Source organism: Gambusia affinis, linkage group LG13, assembly GCF_019740435.1.
Source record: "Gambusia affinis linkage group LG13, SWU_Gaff_1.0, whole genome shotgun sequence".
NCBI classification, from domain to species: Eukaryota; Metazoa; Chordata; class Actinopteri; order Cyprinodontiformes; family Poeciliidae; genus Gambusia; species Gambusia affinis.
The window spans coordinates 26,026,539-26,044,245 of NC_057880.1; the positions used below are offsets into that span (position 1 = coordinate 26,026,539).

The 17,707-nt window shown below is 41.5% G+C and overlaps 1 protein-coding gene across 15 annotated transcripts in view; it reads right to left on the bottom strand.

Moving 5' to 3' along the window:
- Positions 1-5,389: 5,389 nt before the first annotated feature.
- The window catches only part of lrrfip2 (leucine rich repeat (in FLII) interacting protein 2), a 28,580-nt gene continuing 16,262 nt past the window's right edge, over positions 5,390-17,707 (bottom strand). For 2 of the 15 annotated variants that reach the window (XM_044137141.1, XM_044137144.1), the window contains 17 exons: positions 17,165-17,227; positions 14,954-15,007; positions 14,803-14,859; positions 14,507-14,581; positions 13,329-13,442; positions 12,946-12,987; positions 12,011-12,142; positions 11,663-11,734; positions 10,027-10,197; positions 9,860-9,952; positions 8,851-8,943; positions 7,811-7,912; positions 7,363-7,495; positions 7,108-7,278; positions 6,938-7,017; positions 6,283-6,387; positions 5,390-6,196 (listed from right to left, as the gene is read on the bottom strand). In XM_044137141.1, the coding sequence (XP_043993076.1) occupies positions 6,086-6,196; positions 6,283-6,387; positions 6,938-7,017; positions 7,108-7,278; positions 7,363-7,495; positions 7,811-7,912; positions 8,851-8,943; positions 9,860-9,952; positions 10,027-10,197; positions 11,663-11,734; positions 12,011-12,142; positions 12,946-12,987; positions 13,329-13,442; positions 14,507-14,581; positions 14,803-14,859; positions 14,954-15,007; positions 17,165-17,227 (1,668 nt within the window). In that variant the 3' untranslated portion in view covers positions 5,390-6,085. The remainder of the gene's footprint in view (positions 6,197-6,282; positions 6,388-6,937; positions 7,018-7,107; positions 7,279-7,362; positions 7,496-7,810; positions 7,913-8,850; positions 8,944-9,859; positions 9,953-10,026; positions 10,198-11,662; positions 11,735-12,010; positions 12,143-12,945; positions 12,988-13,328; positions 13,443-14,506; positions 14,582-14,802; positions 14,860-14,953; positions 15,008-17,164; positions 17,228-17,707) is intronic. The other 13 variants (XM_044137143.1, XM_044137142.1, XM_044137145.1 and 10 more) reach the window with 13 other exon arrangements.

The following is a 17,707-nucleotide window of genomic DNA, read 5'->3' on the forward strand; positions in this document are numbered from 1 at the left end:
TCAAATTCTCTGATTAAACCTCTGGACTCCTGAGGTTTAATCAGCAACTCCAGGGTGGGAGAACATCCAACCCCTTTCAAGGAGACTGGCTCCAGAACCAGAACCATGCACTGCAGTGAGTCCAACTATTTCTAACCAGAACCCATCGGCTCTTTTCTGTCTCTGTGGGTTAAAGCCCGGCCACCAGGGGCTCCCCAACGTGCCCCCCCCCCCAGGCCTGCCTCCAGGGTGGGGCCTCATGTAGGGGCCAGCAGAACCACTGTTTCCAATGGTCGTTTTCATCATCAGGATCTTTGGGCTGCACTTGGTCTGGTTCCTCACCTTGGACCCGTCTGCACTGGGGGGCCCAACCAGAGGCATGAAGCCCCCACAGCAAGACTCCTAGGATCACTGGGACACTCAAACCCCCCCACCACAATAAGGTGGCAGCCCATGGAGGGTGTGTGTGTGTGTGTGTAAATATGAAGTAAACTGTTTATTATGTAAGAAAGAGAGAAAATGAGAGAGAGAGGAAGAAAGTTATTTTTTAAGATGAGGAAATAAATTCTGACCTTTGGTCCAGCTGTGAGGTGAAATAAATCTTTTCAGTTTTTTAAAAAGATTTTTAGGCTCTAATAAAGTTTTTTAGGCCGTTATTTAACAGGTTGAACAGGAAATTGGGAGGAGAGAGAAGGAAACGACATGCAGCCGATTCCCCAGGACTGGGAATTGAACCAGGTTGACTAACAAAACCTAGAAGTAACGTCCTAAATAAAACATCATTTACAGTTTTACTATAAATCTGGTTAAAAAAATAACTGAATTAGACATTTCTTAGCCCCTTTTCCTTCTCTTTTATACAAGCAGACAACACATAAACTCAACAACACAAAAGCTTTATATTTATTACAAAGTATTGATCTAAGAATCCATTTCTTCCTGTGATGGAAATGATTTCTGATTAAATTCTCTGTTTTCATACTTTCATTGATTCTTCTTTTTACCTTTTCTACAGTTTTTTCATGTTAAATTGCACTTTTTTGTTAAGTTTCTTATATTATCTTGAATCTGTATTTGTAAATAAAGACTAACAGAAAAATCACACAGTAACTGTTATTTTTGATAAAACTGTTTTTTCTTATAACAAACAAACCAGATAAAACAAGTTTGAGCTTCTTTATGGTCCAGATTATTAAATTATGATTACAATTATCATCTAATATTATGTACAGATTAAACTCTAATCTTTAATTAACATCCTGGAACCTGAAGAAATCCAAACCTGTTAAATCAGCTTTTTAATGTTTGGTATAAAAACAAAAACAGGATTTATCAAATAAAAACAGGAGAATGAACTGAACTTGTGTTGATCCTTGCTGGTCATGTTGACACTCAAAGAGCTTCACACTACAGTCACATTCACACACATTCACACACACATGCAGGTCGGGGGGCAACTTGGCACTAAGTGCCCTGGGGCAGCTCAACATGTGGCTGAGGAAGCTGGAATCGAACTTGCAACCTTCTGGTCACAAGATGACCACTCTACCCGCTGAGCCACAGTCACACTAAAACAGCCACTGCATGATCCTTTTTATAATCTTTTTAAAATACAGATTTAAACAGTTTAATGAGCAACAATTCAGTGCAATTTAATATAAAAAGTGTGTAGAAAAGGTCAAAGGTCAAACCATAACAGCACAAGTACAGAGAAAATAAACAGAAATCATTATTATTATTAAATTAAAACATTTTAACTCTCAAATCAATATGTTGCTATAAATATTGAGCCCAGTGTTGTTGCTCTAAACCAGTGAAGGAAAAAGGGCCAACGAACGACTGATTCAGTTAATCTGACCAGTTAATCTGACCAGTTAATCTGACCAGTTAATCTGACCAGTTAATCTGACCAGTTCAACAATAAAACTGAACTTTATGGTTTAGAGTTTCTTAAAGTGTTTTGGGTCGATTTGCAGCGACCAACTGACCTGACCGACATGTTTTAGGAGATGTGGGGGGAAACCGGAGCACCCGGAGAAAACCCACGCAAACACGGGGAGAACATGCAAACTCCACACAGACGGTCTCTGTGAAGACGCAGCGCTAACCGCTGCACCACCGTGCTGCCCATGTTTTTTCCAATTGGATTGGGAAGGGATCTATGTTCTAGTTTGTCAACGAGGAGAACCTTTTTAAATCTGGTCTTGATGGAGCGGCATGGCGCCCCGTTCACAGAGGATACAACCTCCACATGTTCGATTCCCCGGTTCGTCTCCTGCACGTCTTTCTCCTTCTCTCAGTATCACAATCAAGAACTTTAGACTTGTTCTTGATTGTCTTCACTGTTTTGTTTCCTTTTTGGCCTCTTCCATCGCAGACTGTTTTGTATTTTTTTCCAAAATGAAATTTTCGATTTCTTCTTCTTACCGTCCTTCATGATTTCAGCGTCTGGATGGTCCAAATGCTCCAGGACGGTTTCTCTACTGGTCTCGATCTCTTCTGAGGTCTCAGGATCTGTGGAACAACCTGGTAAAGGTTCTGCTGAGAGTCCCTCCTGTGAAGAAACCTCTTGACTTGAGGCATTAACCGGGTCCACTTGGTTCTGGAAATCTTCTTCCTCTGCTCTCTGACTGTCAGGCTGCAGTAAATCATCTCTTGCAGTGGCTTTGGTTTCAAACTGACAGTTCAGCTCCAGGTACAAAAAGTCAACCTCCTCCAGCTCAGCCTGGACTTTCCTTTCCTTGTCTTGCAGGGATTTGATCTCTGATGTTGTGTTTCCATGGAGGTTGGCATTCTCAGCTCTCAGCTTGTCCAGAAGCACCTTGTCCTTCTCTGTTTTCTCCAGATGATCTTCTCTCTCTTCTTTTAACTGCTGCTTGTATGTTTGAATCTGCTGATGTAAATCCATCATGTCTGTTTTATATCTGCATTTTAGCTCCTTGTAATAAATTTGAATCTGATCCATGTCATAGAGCAACTGCTTCTCCATCTTTTGCCGAATTCTAATTTCCCCTGAAATTTTTTGGCGGAGCTCCTCCTTCTCTGCTCTCAGTTTGTCCAGCATCACCTTGTATTCCTCTGTTTTCTGCAGGTGAGCTTTTCTCTCCTCCTTTCTCTGCTGCATGTATGTTTCAACGTGTTGCTGAATATCCATAAGTTTGCTTTTACATCTACGTTTTAGCTCCTGCTGTGAAACATGAACCTCAACCAGATCATGGATCATCTGCTTCTCTTTTTCCAGATGGTGATTTCTCTGGACATGTTTTGGAGGAGCTCCTCCTTCTCAGCTCTCAGCTGGTTGATGAGCTGCAGATTCTCCTTCTCTCTTTCTAGGGTGGCGTCTTTCTCATGTTTCAGCTCCTCGAAGGAAGTCTGGAGTTGGTTCAGTTCTTCTTGGAGCGCCTCACTTTTCTTTTTCTCAGCCTGTACTTCAGCTACAAAAGTTTCCTGGCTGAGGAGGTTGGCCACCTTCAGCTCCTCAAAGTCTTGCTCCAAGGACTTCGTCTTCATATATTTCACATCACTGTGAACCTTGGAAGCAGTGACCGCAGCATTAAGGACTGCTGGGTCACTGAACTTCTCTGCTCTCTCAAGTTCCCTCTTTGCCTCTTTGGCCTGGTTGATAAATGTTTCTTTGAGATCTTTCTCCTTCTTTAACTGGAGTTTTGTCTCTTCCAGTTCGGCCTCCAGGTGAGCCAGTCTCTGGTTGTCTTCAAACCTTCCGGCTCTCTCCATTTCCAGGAGGTAGTTGAGTCTCTGGATTTCCCCGTGTAAGACATTCGGGTCTGCAGGAGGGAACCTGCCTGGGGGGTTTTGCTGGCCTCCCCTTGTCCAGTGGGATCCCATCGATCCGCTGTGGAATGTCGGTGAATGATGAGACATTTTCTTCTAAATCCAATCACTAAAATCGTCGATTGATAAACTTCTCTAAAGAGCTTTGCGAACGTCTGAACTGGTCAGTGTTGTTGCGAGCAATGAAGAGTATGCAGAATTGTGTTGCATACAATTCTGCAGTTGATGACATCACAGACTGTGACAGTGACATCACAGAGTCTTCCTTTGCTGGTGGTGTGACATCATTCCACCACCAAATATCTCACTCTTTATTCTTGTTTACATTCAAAATAGTCCAGGATTTTTATCCCAGATATCAGGGCATCAAACTTATTTTCATTTAGACCAGATCAAAAACCTGAATGTTCATAAAGGGCCTGTTGCTCCAGATCGTACTGATAAAAAACAACCCAGTTGTTAAAATATAAATAAATAGGAGTTTCAGCATTCAATAATTCTTAAAATAACATAATATTGAACATCTTTTCACACTAATCAGGATTGTTTTTGTGGTTTTCTGCAATCATCACAGATTTTGTGGCGCTAATTTAGAAATATTTGTAAGGAATTTTTACAATATTTGAGCTAATAAATGATGTTAAATGTGATCTTTTATTAATCTCTCTATCGGTCATGCACTGTAACTTGACATCAAGTGAGGCTGAGACAGCGGTCACCAAATGTTTTTGGACAATTTTGAGAAAAATTTTGATAAACTCAGAAAAATGTGGGGATTTGTTGATTTTTGGGGTTATTTATTTACAACAACATGAAAAAGTAAAAGATAAAAACTATAACTATTGATTTCTTAATCTTGTTGAAAGTTTGGTCGGACTGATTAAGCCTGGTTTTTTGCAGACTGCTGCAAAGATTTGTTTTAGAAAAATATACTGGAAAAATTCTTCTGTTTTGATTTTGATAATACTGTATATACTTTAAAGCAGTGGTCCCCAACCACCGGGCCGCGGACCGGTACCGGTCCGTGGACCAATTGGTACCGGGCCGCGCAAGAAATAATTAAATATGTCCGTTCTATGTATCGAGTATGGAAGAGCTTTTATTTTGGAAATCGTACATCGGATGCCGAGGTTTGAGTCATGCGCTAGCTCACAACGCGCGCACCCCCCCCCCGGACCGCTGGGGGGGTGCGGGGGGTCCGGCCCGGACCCGCGCTTTGGCAGGCCCCGTTTAAATTTCTTCAGAAATTTTCTTGTTAAACTTCTATTATCCGCCTGTAAAAATACTTTGTACGGTTCAAACTACCTCTTCGCCATGACAACAACCTGACTCTCCTCTTGTCGTTTTGCTGCAACTTGCGACTCTTCCAAAGCCAGAAAGGAAATGTTTCTAATGCAAGAAAAAATGGTCATCTAGGAGTTCTTCTATAAAATCTGATTTTAATATCTTCAGCAAGATTTTAAAAGTAACCAGCTTTAAACCAGATCCTTCCGTATTCATACAAATGACTCACCTCCTTCTACTAGTTTTTTTATTCTTGTATTCTTGTATTCATTCATCTTTCTCTAAAATCTGAAAACAAATTTTTGTTACCTTCACAATAAAACATTTTAGGAGGTACACATTTAGAAAATTACTTTATTTTGTAGCAGTGGAATTAGAAAAGGCTGCACATTAATAAAACTAATAAAATCCAAATAAAGGATGTTGCACACAGCTCTGTAAATCATACATTTATTCTCCAGAAATCTTTAAATATTTGAAAAAATTTCAAGGAAACTGCAGCAGACAGTTGTTTCTATATACTTTCACACCATGACTGCACCCCGTTGTTTTATTATTTTAAATACATCATACCGTACCTGTTCAAACAGTTATTTAATTCACTGAGCGGTGCAGCCCCTCCCTGTGTCTCCTAAAGTGAAAAAGGCACTTCACTGCGTGAAGGGAAGCTGGGAAGCTGCAGGCCTGGAGCAGCAAGTAGATTTAAGTTTAAAAGCATCATTAGACCCGTTCATGCAACCTGTCAGAAAGAAGAGCCAAGCACCCGGCCGGAGGGGGAAACGTGACCAGAGGTTTTCCTCAGCTGCATCTCCCAGTTTTACCAGTTTGGTTTCCCAGTTGTTCCTCCAGAAGAGCCGGACCAAATCCCAACTTTACCAAAAAGAACAACAAAAAAAGTTCAGATTTGTTTCCTCTGCTACAAGATTGGAAGTGTTTTGGTTAGCTACACGTCTCCAGGCGTTGCAGCTGAGAGCAGAGTGAGATTCAGGCGCAGTGTGGCAGTGGGAGGTCAGAGGTCATGGCGCCGGCCTCACTGCTGGGACAGCAGGGCGTTCCGGTTGGCCTTCATCTTCTCCAGGCGCTTCACCAGGTGGCTGTTGGTCATTTCCATCTCCTCAATCTTATCCAGAGCCGTGCGCAGCTATGAGGAAGAGGAGGAGGAAGAGTACCGGTTACACATTTAGTCGCGACGCATCACATCAGAAAAACGCAGAGTAATCAGATTACTTCTCTCTGGAGTTTCCGTTTCTCGGCCTTGAGCTCGTCTTCTACTTTCTCTGAGTTATCGGCTGCTGACTTGTACCTGGCAACCTGGCCTTCGAGTCGGCTGATCTGAACACACACACACACACACGCCCACGCAGGTGCGCTTAATTTATGTTTACTGCTACACTTTTATGACTATTAATGCTAACTATTAGAAATTCATCCATCAGGTTTTTCCTGGATGAATCTGATTCCTGTTGATTCAGACACTTTCAGGTTATTTTCTAAGGATTGTTTCACAAGAGGAAAAAGTAATAAAAATTTACCTAATTAAAAAAAGTATTGAAGTAGAATCAATGAAGTAGTTCAAAGTGCTTTACATAATAAAAATACTACAATTACAAAGTCATAAATAAAACAGGTCAAAGACATTTGAGAATTAAATGGATTACAATAAAAAATTCACTAATTAAAAAATACTTCATTTTATGCGACTAGTTTTGATCTGAGGAACTGATGATGACAAAAACAGTAAAAGTGTTTAATTCCTTGGCTTATCTTTAGCATAAAGCTAATAGATGTAGCGCTAACTTTTTGTAGCATTACTAGAGATGTTACCATAGTTACACAGCGATGCAAAACTATCAGACAGCGGTCTGATTGGCTGATAACTTACATTTTGTTCCATTGTACCCATTTCTTGTTCAGCCTTTGAAAGCTTGAACTTGTATTCACTAATCTGTCTGTTGGCGTCTCCTGTAAGAGGATGAAGAGCAGAGCAATGAGGCTGGGCATGCAGAGTTATTTTATGGCTCATGTTGTGGTTATGGAAGGAAGTGAGCTCACTCTGCATCTCGATGAAGTGCAGATCTGTACCGTTCTCCATGTTCTCCCCGTCTGGGAACGCTCCATCCACCTTGGAGTGTTTCTGCTTCTCCTCCTCCAGCTGGTTCTTCAGTTTCCTGATCTGAGCCAGAAGCTCGTCCTTCTCGTCCGCCAGCTTCCGTAGCCTGACATCTGCAGGACGGGGGGAACATTGCACCAACCGACGGTCAGCGGCTTCACAAAGCGTTGCTACGGGTGACGGGTGGCGTGACTCACCCAGTGGGCCGTCGCCTGCGGACTCTAGCACCTGGGCGGCCTCCTGGGTTACCAGGGTGATTCCTGAGGGAAGAGGTTCGTGGTTGACGTCTCCGTTGGGCGTCCCGTCTGGGATTATCACCAGGCCGTGTTTCTGAAACATTATTTAAAAAAAATAAAAAAACACTGTGATGAGGAAACAGATGCATTTGTTCAATAACATTTTTGTAAACGAAAATAATTTAAATCCAAATTTTTTTTATTACAGACAGTTTTGCACATTTTTACCAGGATAATAAAGATCAAACTGAAACCAGAAGTGTAATAAAACAGCAATAAGTGAATAAATAAAACAGAACCATCACATTTGGAGGAATAATAAACCAGAAAGTGAAGAGCTCCAAACAGATGGGATGGAAGCAGAGGTTTGGTTTGACCCTCCACCTGGCTGCCGGCTGTATGAACCTACCTCTGCGCCTCTGGACTTCCCCTTGATGTCGGCGAGCTCATCTCTGAGCTCGTCCCTCTCATTCCTAATGCAATCAAAGTATTCTTTCTGCCTCTCTAGGGCCTGGCCACACGAGAGAAGACAAGAGAGGAGACGAGGAGAAAGTTGGACAGATGTCTGGACAGACATGCAGCACAGCACACCATGCAGAGGGATGGAGACAGACAGCAGCACAATCACATGCAGACAAGCTGCCATTTTGGCAAATTTATAGTATTTTAATCAGAATTTTAGTGTCAAAAACCAAAACGAGTGCTCCATAACTGAAGTGTTCAATCCATCCTCTGATCAGGGGGAGAACATGGACAAACTGGAGACATATCAAAACATGGACGTCCATCTAAAGCAGCCAAGAGGCCAACGTGACTCTGGAGGAGCTGCAGGGATTCATAAAGTCCATGAAGAAAGCCATGAGAAGCCAAGCAGGGACAAAAACACGGGGGTATTTTCTGTTCCTAAATTCAAATCATCATAAGTGGGTGAAGCACCAGAATGAAAAACAGCAGCATAAATTACAAAGCAGCAATAAATATCACCTTCATTACTAATGGCCTAGTCAAAGCCCAGACAAAAAAAATCCACACGTTTTTACATTTTAAAGTGTAAAAAATTAAAACATGCAGTGCTTCCTTCCAGTTTACAACTCTGCACTAATTAGTGTTGTTCTCTCCTGAAAGGCCTCATTAAATTTAGTGAAGTTTATGGTTTCATTGTGTCAAAATGAAAGAAATCCTAAGCAGAGTGCATCATTACACCAGTGCATGTAAAGTAAAATGGTTCAGATTAAAAGGAAGTGAGGCGCTTCATGATGTAACGGCTGTAGTAATGCACAGGTGGAACATGCCTGTCATGCTGGAGGATCTAAGATCAGAGTGATGTCACTGCAAGCCTCCAGCCAGTCAGCAGATTTAACCGCCGTTATGACATGCAAAACCCCAGACTGAGCCTGTGAGCAGGTCTGAGGGTTTCCGCCATGCTGTCTGTCACAGCAGCCCTCCTACCGCCATCTTTTTGTCCTTCCAGTTTATGGTTTCCTGCAGGTCAAACACCTCTCTGGTGAGGCCGTCTAACTTAGTCTGCATTCGCTGGCTCTCCTGGAGCGGCATCCAGCAACGACGAGATAACAGCAGGGAGAACAGGAGACGTTCAGTGGAGCAGAGGTGAAATGAAAACACTGAGGCCTAGTCCATACACAGCCGACATCTGGGAAAACTAACATATATTGATGTGTTTTGTTTATCCACACAAAAAATCTGTTTAATTAATGATTATTTATGAAAACACTGACCAAAGTGGAGATTTTAGAAAACTCTGTGTAGGTGGGAAAACAGAGATTTAAACGGACAAATAACGAACCAATATATCCACATATTTGCTTTGAGATAATTCCCAATAAATGCTGTTTAGCATATTAGAATATCTTAATATTCTAAGAGTTTGTACACGTTTCCCATAGTAAAATTCAAGAACATTTAAATTTTCAAACTTTTGCAGCACCACACATTGGCGATACAAACAGTATAAATGAACTGAAATATAATAATTTAATACTGTAATTATTACTCATTTTGCAGTAGTATTCTACAGATGAACTAAAGTGTAACAAATATATGTTTTGAAATGTCTTTCCAACACATCCTGTACACCTGACTGATCTGACAGCAAAAAATTTATTTAACAAAAATTCCACCATTTCATTTTTCATAACATTCTGATTGGCCGACAGGTTTTAGTTTAGTACCACACTGCCCCCTATGGGTGTGGCATGTTTAGTTCAACGCTCAGGGGCAGATTGGTGAGGATTCATGTGGATGACAATGTTTCTGAAACCGATCCCATGTTTTTTAAGTGATGTGGCGTTGATATTAGTTTTCTCGAGACCCGGCTACGTGTGCAGAAGGTCGTAGAGACACAGAGGCAGAAACAGGAGAAAGAGGAGTCAAATGGAGCAGAAAGGGGAAGAAGGGCCAGTTCCAGAGAATCCTGATCAGATGTTTCTCTGGAGCGTACCTCTATGAGCTCGTCTCTCTGGCGGATTCCCTCCTTCAGCTCCTCTTGTTTGTGCTGCAGGACTGAACACGTGTGCTTCTGTCTTTCTAGTTCCTGAAACAACAAGCAACACTTTAACTCTGGACATCTTTAGGAAAACCAGGTTAAAGCTGGACGTCCCGACTGACCTTTGACTTGTCATCCAGCTCCCTCCTCATCTCGGCCATCTGCTCCTCCATCTCCTCCACGACGTCTTTCAGTGTGTCCACCTGGTAGATCAGGTTGCCTTTCTCGTTGTCCAGCTGTGCGTTCGACACCATGGCTTTCTTGTACTTCTCCTCCACCTCTGTGAGCGACTCCTGATTTAAGTTAGGAAGCAGGTTAAAGAGTAAAACGCAGGAAGTTCATCTAGAATCTGGGTTAACATGCAACAGGTGTATAAGTAGCATAAGAAACGTGTTTTTGACCTAAAGTAGACAAACAGTTCACACAGGGTGAGATTATGTATCGAACAGATTCTATGCATTTAATGTCGATTTGCCCCTTTACCATTTTCACCTCCATTTTCTAACCCTTTGTGTCCATTTCACACACATTGATATTTCCTACCTGCAAGTGCCTTAATAAATAATGGAGAATCAAAAATCTCGTTTCTAAGATCTAAGTGTAAATTTTCTGAAGATTTGGCATTAAAACTTAATTTTCATGGATTCTGGTTGGACCAGCTTGAAATACAGGCAATCAAGACGAATCTAAGAAAAGCAGATCCTGATAAACTGATGCTGTGAAACACGGTGGCAGCATTATGCTGTGAAACACGGTGGCAGCATTATGCTGTGAAACACGGTGGCAGCATTATGCTGTGAAACACGGTGGCAGCATTATGCTGTGACGGGAAGGTGGCAGCATTATGCTGTGAAACACGGTGGCAGCATTACGCTGACGGGAAGGTGGAAGAAGTCCAAAACACGGCAATAATGAATGAAAACCTTTTGGAGGCTGCAGAAGCAGAAAAATGAATCTAAACTGATCATTATTTAAATAATCTATTAGACACGATTAATTCAATTACTGGTTTCAGATCTAGATGAATCCCTGCTCCTACAAACATAAATCAAGACAATGTAATGAACAGGCTTTTGCAGAACTTGATGACAAGACAAGAAGGTAATACAGCATTTTGATTCAGGTGTGGTGGATTTCTGTTGCTATGGACACAGCAGCTACATATAGACCTCAGAAAATACTTTAAAATCAACATCTAGAAAAGCAGATATAATCAGATCCGGCCCCTACCAGAATAAAGTTGTGTAAAACCAACATAAACAGAGGTAGAAAATGGAAAAAGGGGCAAACGACCAGCAGTTGTGCTTGTATTTTCTAAACAAGTCATTTGTGAGCCATATGTAAAGAAAGGTCCAGTGAATTCACAGAGTTAGAGAGCATTGCATCACTTTCAGAAGTGAAACAAGGCGGTGTGGTGAAAACCAAACCTGAAAGAGAGAAGACGGACATTTTCCAGGAAACGGGACAGTTAAAGTATCAAACTCTGCCAGGAACAGTCGGTAATCAGGCTATTAGTAAACTTTTATCACTAGATAGAAAGTGTTTCATCTTGCTGAACCATGCCAACAGCAGCCAGAGATGCAAGACTCCCATCAGACTGCAGGTGGAGCTAGTTAAAGCCACAGTGTCATATCAAAACAGGAAGTGATGCAAGACCATGCAGTAGAGGTTCACCACACAGCACAGACTGAGAAGTAGGAGAGGTTAGTGATGCCAAAGGAGTGGGAGAAGACATGCTTTGAGCTGCAGCCCCTCTACCTTCAGCTCTTTAAGCCCCTGCATGTACCGCCCCTCTACATCCTGAATCTGGTCCTTTAGCTCATAGATATCCTGCAGAGCACACGGAGGAACGGTTGGGGTGAAAAGCAAACAGAAAGCATCCATTCAGCCGTTCACAGACAGTCCAGCTGATATAAACATCAAAAGCCAGATTTAAAGGGACAGCTTGGCAGACGTGGAGTCCTCCTATGCTCACAGGGGGAAACGCTACCAAGAAACGATTTGTTTGTAGGCAGGAGGAACAAACATGAAGTGTTTCAGAGATCTGAAGAGATGAGTGGAAACATATGTTATCATATTGAGAAGGTGAGACAGTAAGCATCTCACCCGCAGTTCACTCAGACTCGTGTCAGGGTCGTAGATGCTACCGGTGTCTGTGCTCCCTCGCCGTGACGACGTCCCGCCCAGCGAGGCCAAGGAGGCTGCTGACAGGCCAGGCGTGGTGCAGCGGGAGGACGGCTGGGGACGCCACAGAAACTCAAGATTTATTAAAAACTTTAACAAAAACAGTGAAGAACATCCTAAACATCTCAGACACTTTCAGAATACTGAAAAAAACAGGTAATATATTGATAATGGCATAAAAATGAAAGTTCGTCCTCTCAAAGACCAAAAACTTTAATTTTGTAACTTATCACTGGAAATGGAAGATATTTTAGATATCCAAAATACAACACAATGACCAAAATCATTGTGGTTTTATAAAAGTGGCTCTTTAAATAAACAGAAAGAAAAGGAAAAAAGCCACCATAATATCAGTATTTCCACTGAAAAATACTGTGATAACAGCAGCAGGAGGTTACCGTTTAGGCATGAAAATGGGGTTCAGTCAAGATGGAGGAAGCAGATTGACTCAAAAGACTGACTGCTAAAACTGAACTAAAAGTTGTTTTCAAAAGGTCTGCAAGCACACTTTGTTTAATTTCACAAATTTTTAAATATTAAGACATTTTGTATCCACTGTAACTCGTTCTAGTTTGAATCCTCCTGAGGGGGGCGCTGTCATCTGGTCCTACATAGTTTTAAAACCTGACAGACAAGCTGATAATCTCCACTGACTGCGTGAACATCGGACAATGGTTTGCTGACAGCTCAGACATCAAGATAACTGATGCGTCATGCATTGTGGGAAATCTGTGTTTTGTTCCTGACTCAATTTTTAAGTAGCAAAAAGGTTCACAAAGCAGAAGTTTGTCCGATGTTGCAGTTTACGGCAGACTCAGTGTGTGATGATGATAATTTTTGGAACTCAACTTACTTACCCGACTGTAATCTGTATACTGCTTGTCACATTTTTCATCCAGCTGCAGGAGAGAGAAGTCAGATTGTTAAACGAGTTGGAGACTATAAGTGTAGTCATGCTTGGGGTCGTCGGGTCACCTGTGAATCAGGAGTTAGTTCAAACAGAATCACCAGTCTGGGAAAAGTGCTGCATGTTCACAAACCAAACAAGCAAAATGTTTGTTAAAAACATCTGAGTACATTCTTCTTCACACTGATGCAATCCACACAACCTCTTTCACCTTGAACATTATTAGTCAAGTCTTTAACTCCAGATGTTCTAATTTACAACCAGGACTCAGATTTATTCAGTGCTGCACTGCATTTCCAGGCGCACGCATGCAACCTCGGTTTAGACACTTACAGCGTCCAGATCTGGAATGCTCAACTCGTCAAGGTCAGACACAATGCTGCCCCTTCGGTTGGAGCGGCTGAAGTAATCAGCAGCCGACTCGCTAATATCCGAGAAGTCAGACGACTACTCACACAGAGGAAAAGAAGAGTGGCAGAAAACGTAAGAGAAAAGAGAACTGACAGGAAACAGCGGAAAACTCAGGATTTAAGAACAAGCTGAATGAAAGAAAAAGCTGTAAAACCTGAAAATATTCAAACTAGAGAAGCACCAATCAGAGTGGTTCTGATTCAAAGCTTTTTAAAACTACGTTTAATCATATTTAAACACATTTACAATCACAATAAATGACTATACATACATAAGGCCACTTTAAGGAGCAGAAGCTAGCTTTAAATAAATGATGAAGTAAAACCCATCAATGCTTAAAATATACCCACTGTATATTAAAACCTATGAAAAACTTTTAGGACCCTGTAGAAACTAATACTAGTGGTGCACCCACCTAACTAAGAAGTTAGCTGAGCTAATTTTAAAGCACTAATTTTAAACATTAATTATGCTAATGCTAAAGCACTACAATGAATAGAAATAAATTAGAGGTTTAGGATTTATCTAGAAAAAATTTATTTAGGGAGAAGCGAAGTGAGCCAAACATTGTCAAGGTAACTAAAAATACAGAAGCATTAAATGAAAAATTAGCTTTGCAATTAGCGGAAGTGTGCTAACCACAGGCTAATATCAATCTCGTCTGTCAGTTCGTTTTCTGATATCTGTTTTGTTTGTTTTTTTATCCTAAGGACAATATAGCATAAAACAAAGAAAATTTTACTTCTGGTTTGTGAGTCTGGAGGTTTTGAATTCCAAGATTTTTTCCATTTAGGCATCAAAGCATCCATCGTCTACACCAGATATCGGGCCATTCCAAGGAAAAGAACCCAAAGCTTTATCGAACTTCTTTCTGCTTAAAAATGTTTCATGTTGTTGTTTGTCGACCAAAGATATTGGCAGTTTTAGTTTTCTTATATTTCATTAATTTCGAAAGAATGAAAATAATCAAATTTTTTCAGTATTTGTGTTCTGATGAAAAGATAAAACTTCTGCCAGTTTATTGGTGCGTCTCTAATTGAAACTGCAGTGAAAGTTGAGGATCAGAGGCGGTTTGGTGGAGTCCAGCTGCAGCAGCTCACCGTGCTGTCCCTCCGGCCTCGGCTGTAGCGTTCCTGAGAGACGCTGCTGACAGTGTCATCATCTGAGGAGGAGTGCTACGAATACCAACACATACAACACACACACACACGCGGATGGTAAGAAACCAAAATAAAAGTAGGTCTGTTGCATGCCCAAGTAGTCACATAATCTCTATTAGCAGAAATTTTCTGCAATAATCTGCAGTATGAGTATGGATCCCAGTCCCTAACAGGAAAAGCTCATTAGCGTTGTGTTGGTGTGGTCATGCAGGTGGCGGTGGGTTTAGTGAGCTCACCGCAGGGCTGCTGCGTGTGGAGCTGGCCCCAGAGGAGTACCAGCTGAGTTCAGAGGGCTGGGAACGAAGTGAGGAACGAGACGTGAGCGGCTGTGGGACGACGATGGCAAGAAAACAAAAACCTGCTTCCATAAACATTGAGAGGACTTACAGCTCTTGAACCGTGGCCTGAGCCGTAAAGACCAGCGTCATCGTAAATAGAGGCCTGAGGGAAACACGTGGGAGACAACACAGCACTCAGCAACAAAGCAGGAGGGAATGTTGATGGTTGACGCAACACTCAACTGGGTGGAGTAGAATTACTCTCTGTAGGCCATGCAGCACAGAAACCCGTTCACACCCTGGCTCAGGTATTCAGACTGCTACCTCGTCATTTCAGCACATTACAACCACCAACCATGCAAGGGTTTAAAAAATATCTTCCAAATAAAAGCCTGAAAAGTGAGACTTGGATCATTATCCAGTCTCGTTAAGTCTGTACTTTAAAGAACCAAACTTATAGCTATAAGTCCTTCTGGGCAGGGTTCCTCAACTATTCAACCTCTGAACCCCAAAATACTGGAGAACCCTACTGGCAACCTGGCAACTCCATAAAATAACCTGGAATTATTTCCCTCCATCTATTTAAAAGATATAAATATTTATTTTTAATTTTCTTTTAGAGATACAATTAAAAGGTATATTACACATTATTTAATGCTACATTTATTAATTTACATAATCTTGGTGGTACATGTCACACAGTGACGTGCGGTCAGGGGAGGCAGGTGAGGCAGTGCCTCACCAGCCATCATGGAAAGAAAGAAAATATAAAATCATAAAGTAATTTAAATTGTTATATTCATCCGGTGGATTGTACTAAAAAATATTTATTTTTCATGTAGCTTCACCAATTTCGATTTTTATTTGTTCAAAATCGCTGAATTTTCGTATTTTCCCATTCAAATGCTTGGAAGCGATGCCGGTGAGGCAGCAGCGAGCTCTGCCTCACTCACCTTGGATTATGCAACCCTGGCTCTGCGCTGGCTGCTAAGCGGAGAGCATGTTGCTGGCGTCAATAAAATGGTTTAAACAAATTTAATATGTGAACTTATTTCCAATAATTTAGCTTATGTATATAATGTACAGTGCTTTTGTCACCAACTGTGTTTGTGTACGTGTTTTGTAATGAGCGATTATAACGGCAGAGAACAGGTTCGAGGTGAGGCAGGCAGTTCTCTTGCCTCATGGCAGAAGCGCTCAAGATCCCAGGCGTTTGTTCACTCCTCAACTGCCGAGTAAGTGACAGCGAGCTAGGCTAAACGATTCGGGAAGCAAGTCAAGTGCAGCGATAGATTATAATAGAGATAGTGATTTTTTTCCTCTCGCTTATCCCGACTTTCGACATGGATGACTACATTACAACACTAAAAAAGTTTTCTCAAGTGGACTTTCAATCGAAGCAGGAGATAATATGTGTGTTTTGTGAGCTACAGTTTGTATGAGTAAGGATGCAGAAGTGAAACATAACCTGTAAACTGCTGTCAATCTATGCATCTATTTGCAAATCTGATTCTGATGACGTCAGTGCCTCACCAGCTATGAACCTCACCGCACGTCACTGATGTCACAATGATTCTGAAAACCATTTTGCGACCCGCCAATTGGTGTCTTGTGATCCCCTTTGGGTTCCCGATCCCCACTTTGGGAAACCCTGCTTTTGGATTATGTCCACATGAATTTTACAGATCTAAACATTGTTACTCAAACAGCTCAAACTGAGGAAGACTGCGCAGATAAAATCTGTGAAGAAGTCTTGGACTTTGACTAGGCCTTTCTAACACATTAACATGCTTCGATGTAGTTATAGCTGCAACTTCAATTTCCTTTCATCCATTTTCCCAAAAACTAGTTAGCTTCCCCATCCCTGCTGAAGAAGAGCTCAACCACAGCATGATGCTGTCACTACCATGCTTCACTGCAGAGACTGAGTAGAATTATACTGAGACTAAATTATTCTGATTACCAATTACTTTAAAAGGAAGAAAAATACAATATCTCAATGGTTCAACTGGTTTTTAATTATGGGCATCCGAGTAAAGCGGGCTGAATACAAATACCACACTTAATTTTTCTTGTACAAAAATTTGCACAATTATGCACAACTTGATGTTAAAATTCCAGTAAGATGTGAAAAAGTCTAAGAGGAAATTAATAATTTCCCAAATCACTATAAGTGGACCATTTGTTTTACTGATCTGCAACAAAACGCTCAACTTCTCAGAAAGCTCTGACCTTTCAAACTAACGAACAGATCTCTGAACACTTCCGAGACATAAATCCGCTCATGCAAAATCTCAAGGACACACCGACACAAACTGACCATGCTGTGGCTGCGAGACAGACCCGAACCAACGGTGGAGGACGAGGAGGAGGAAGTGGAGGCCTGTGGGGGAAGAAGGGATGATGGGAAAGGAGTCAGAGCAGAGGAAGGAGGGATGCTGTGGTGGTGAGAGATTAAAGTGGTGAAGTGGAAACAGGACGATGGTTCTGCTGAGCGCGTCACTTTTAGGCCGTTTAACTTCAGAGTGTTGAGAGACTGTCCCAGTCAAACGAGGACAGCCTCCACACAGGAAGGGCAAAACGTCCAGAATTCAAATGTTTCAGTGGCTAAGAGTCAATTCCAGACTAATTTCTACATTTTTCAGCAGTATAAATAAAATCTGGATATATAAATTCATAACAATCACCTAGTTGGATTTTATTATCAGCATGTTCAAAAAACTGTGAAGTAACAAAGATGAAGTTTTCCTTTCCTACGTAGCAGCTACATAACGGTGTCAAGTCTCTTTGGACATCTGGACAAAACTAGCTTTATTTTGAAAAACAGACAAATAGAGGAAAGAAGATATAACAGTACATGTTA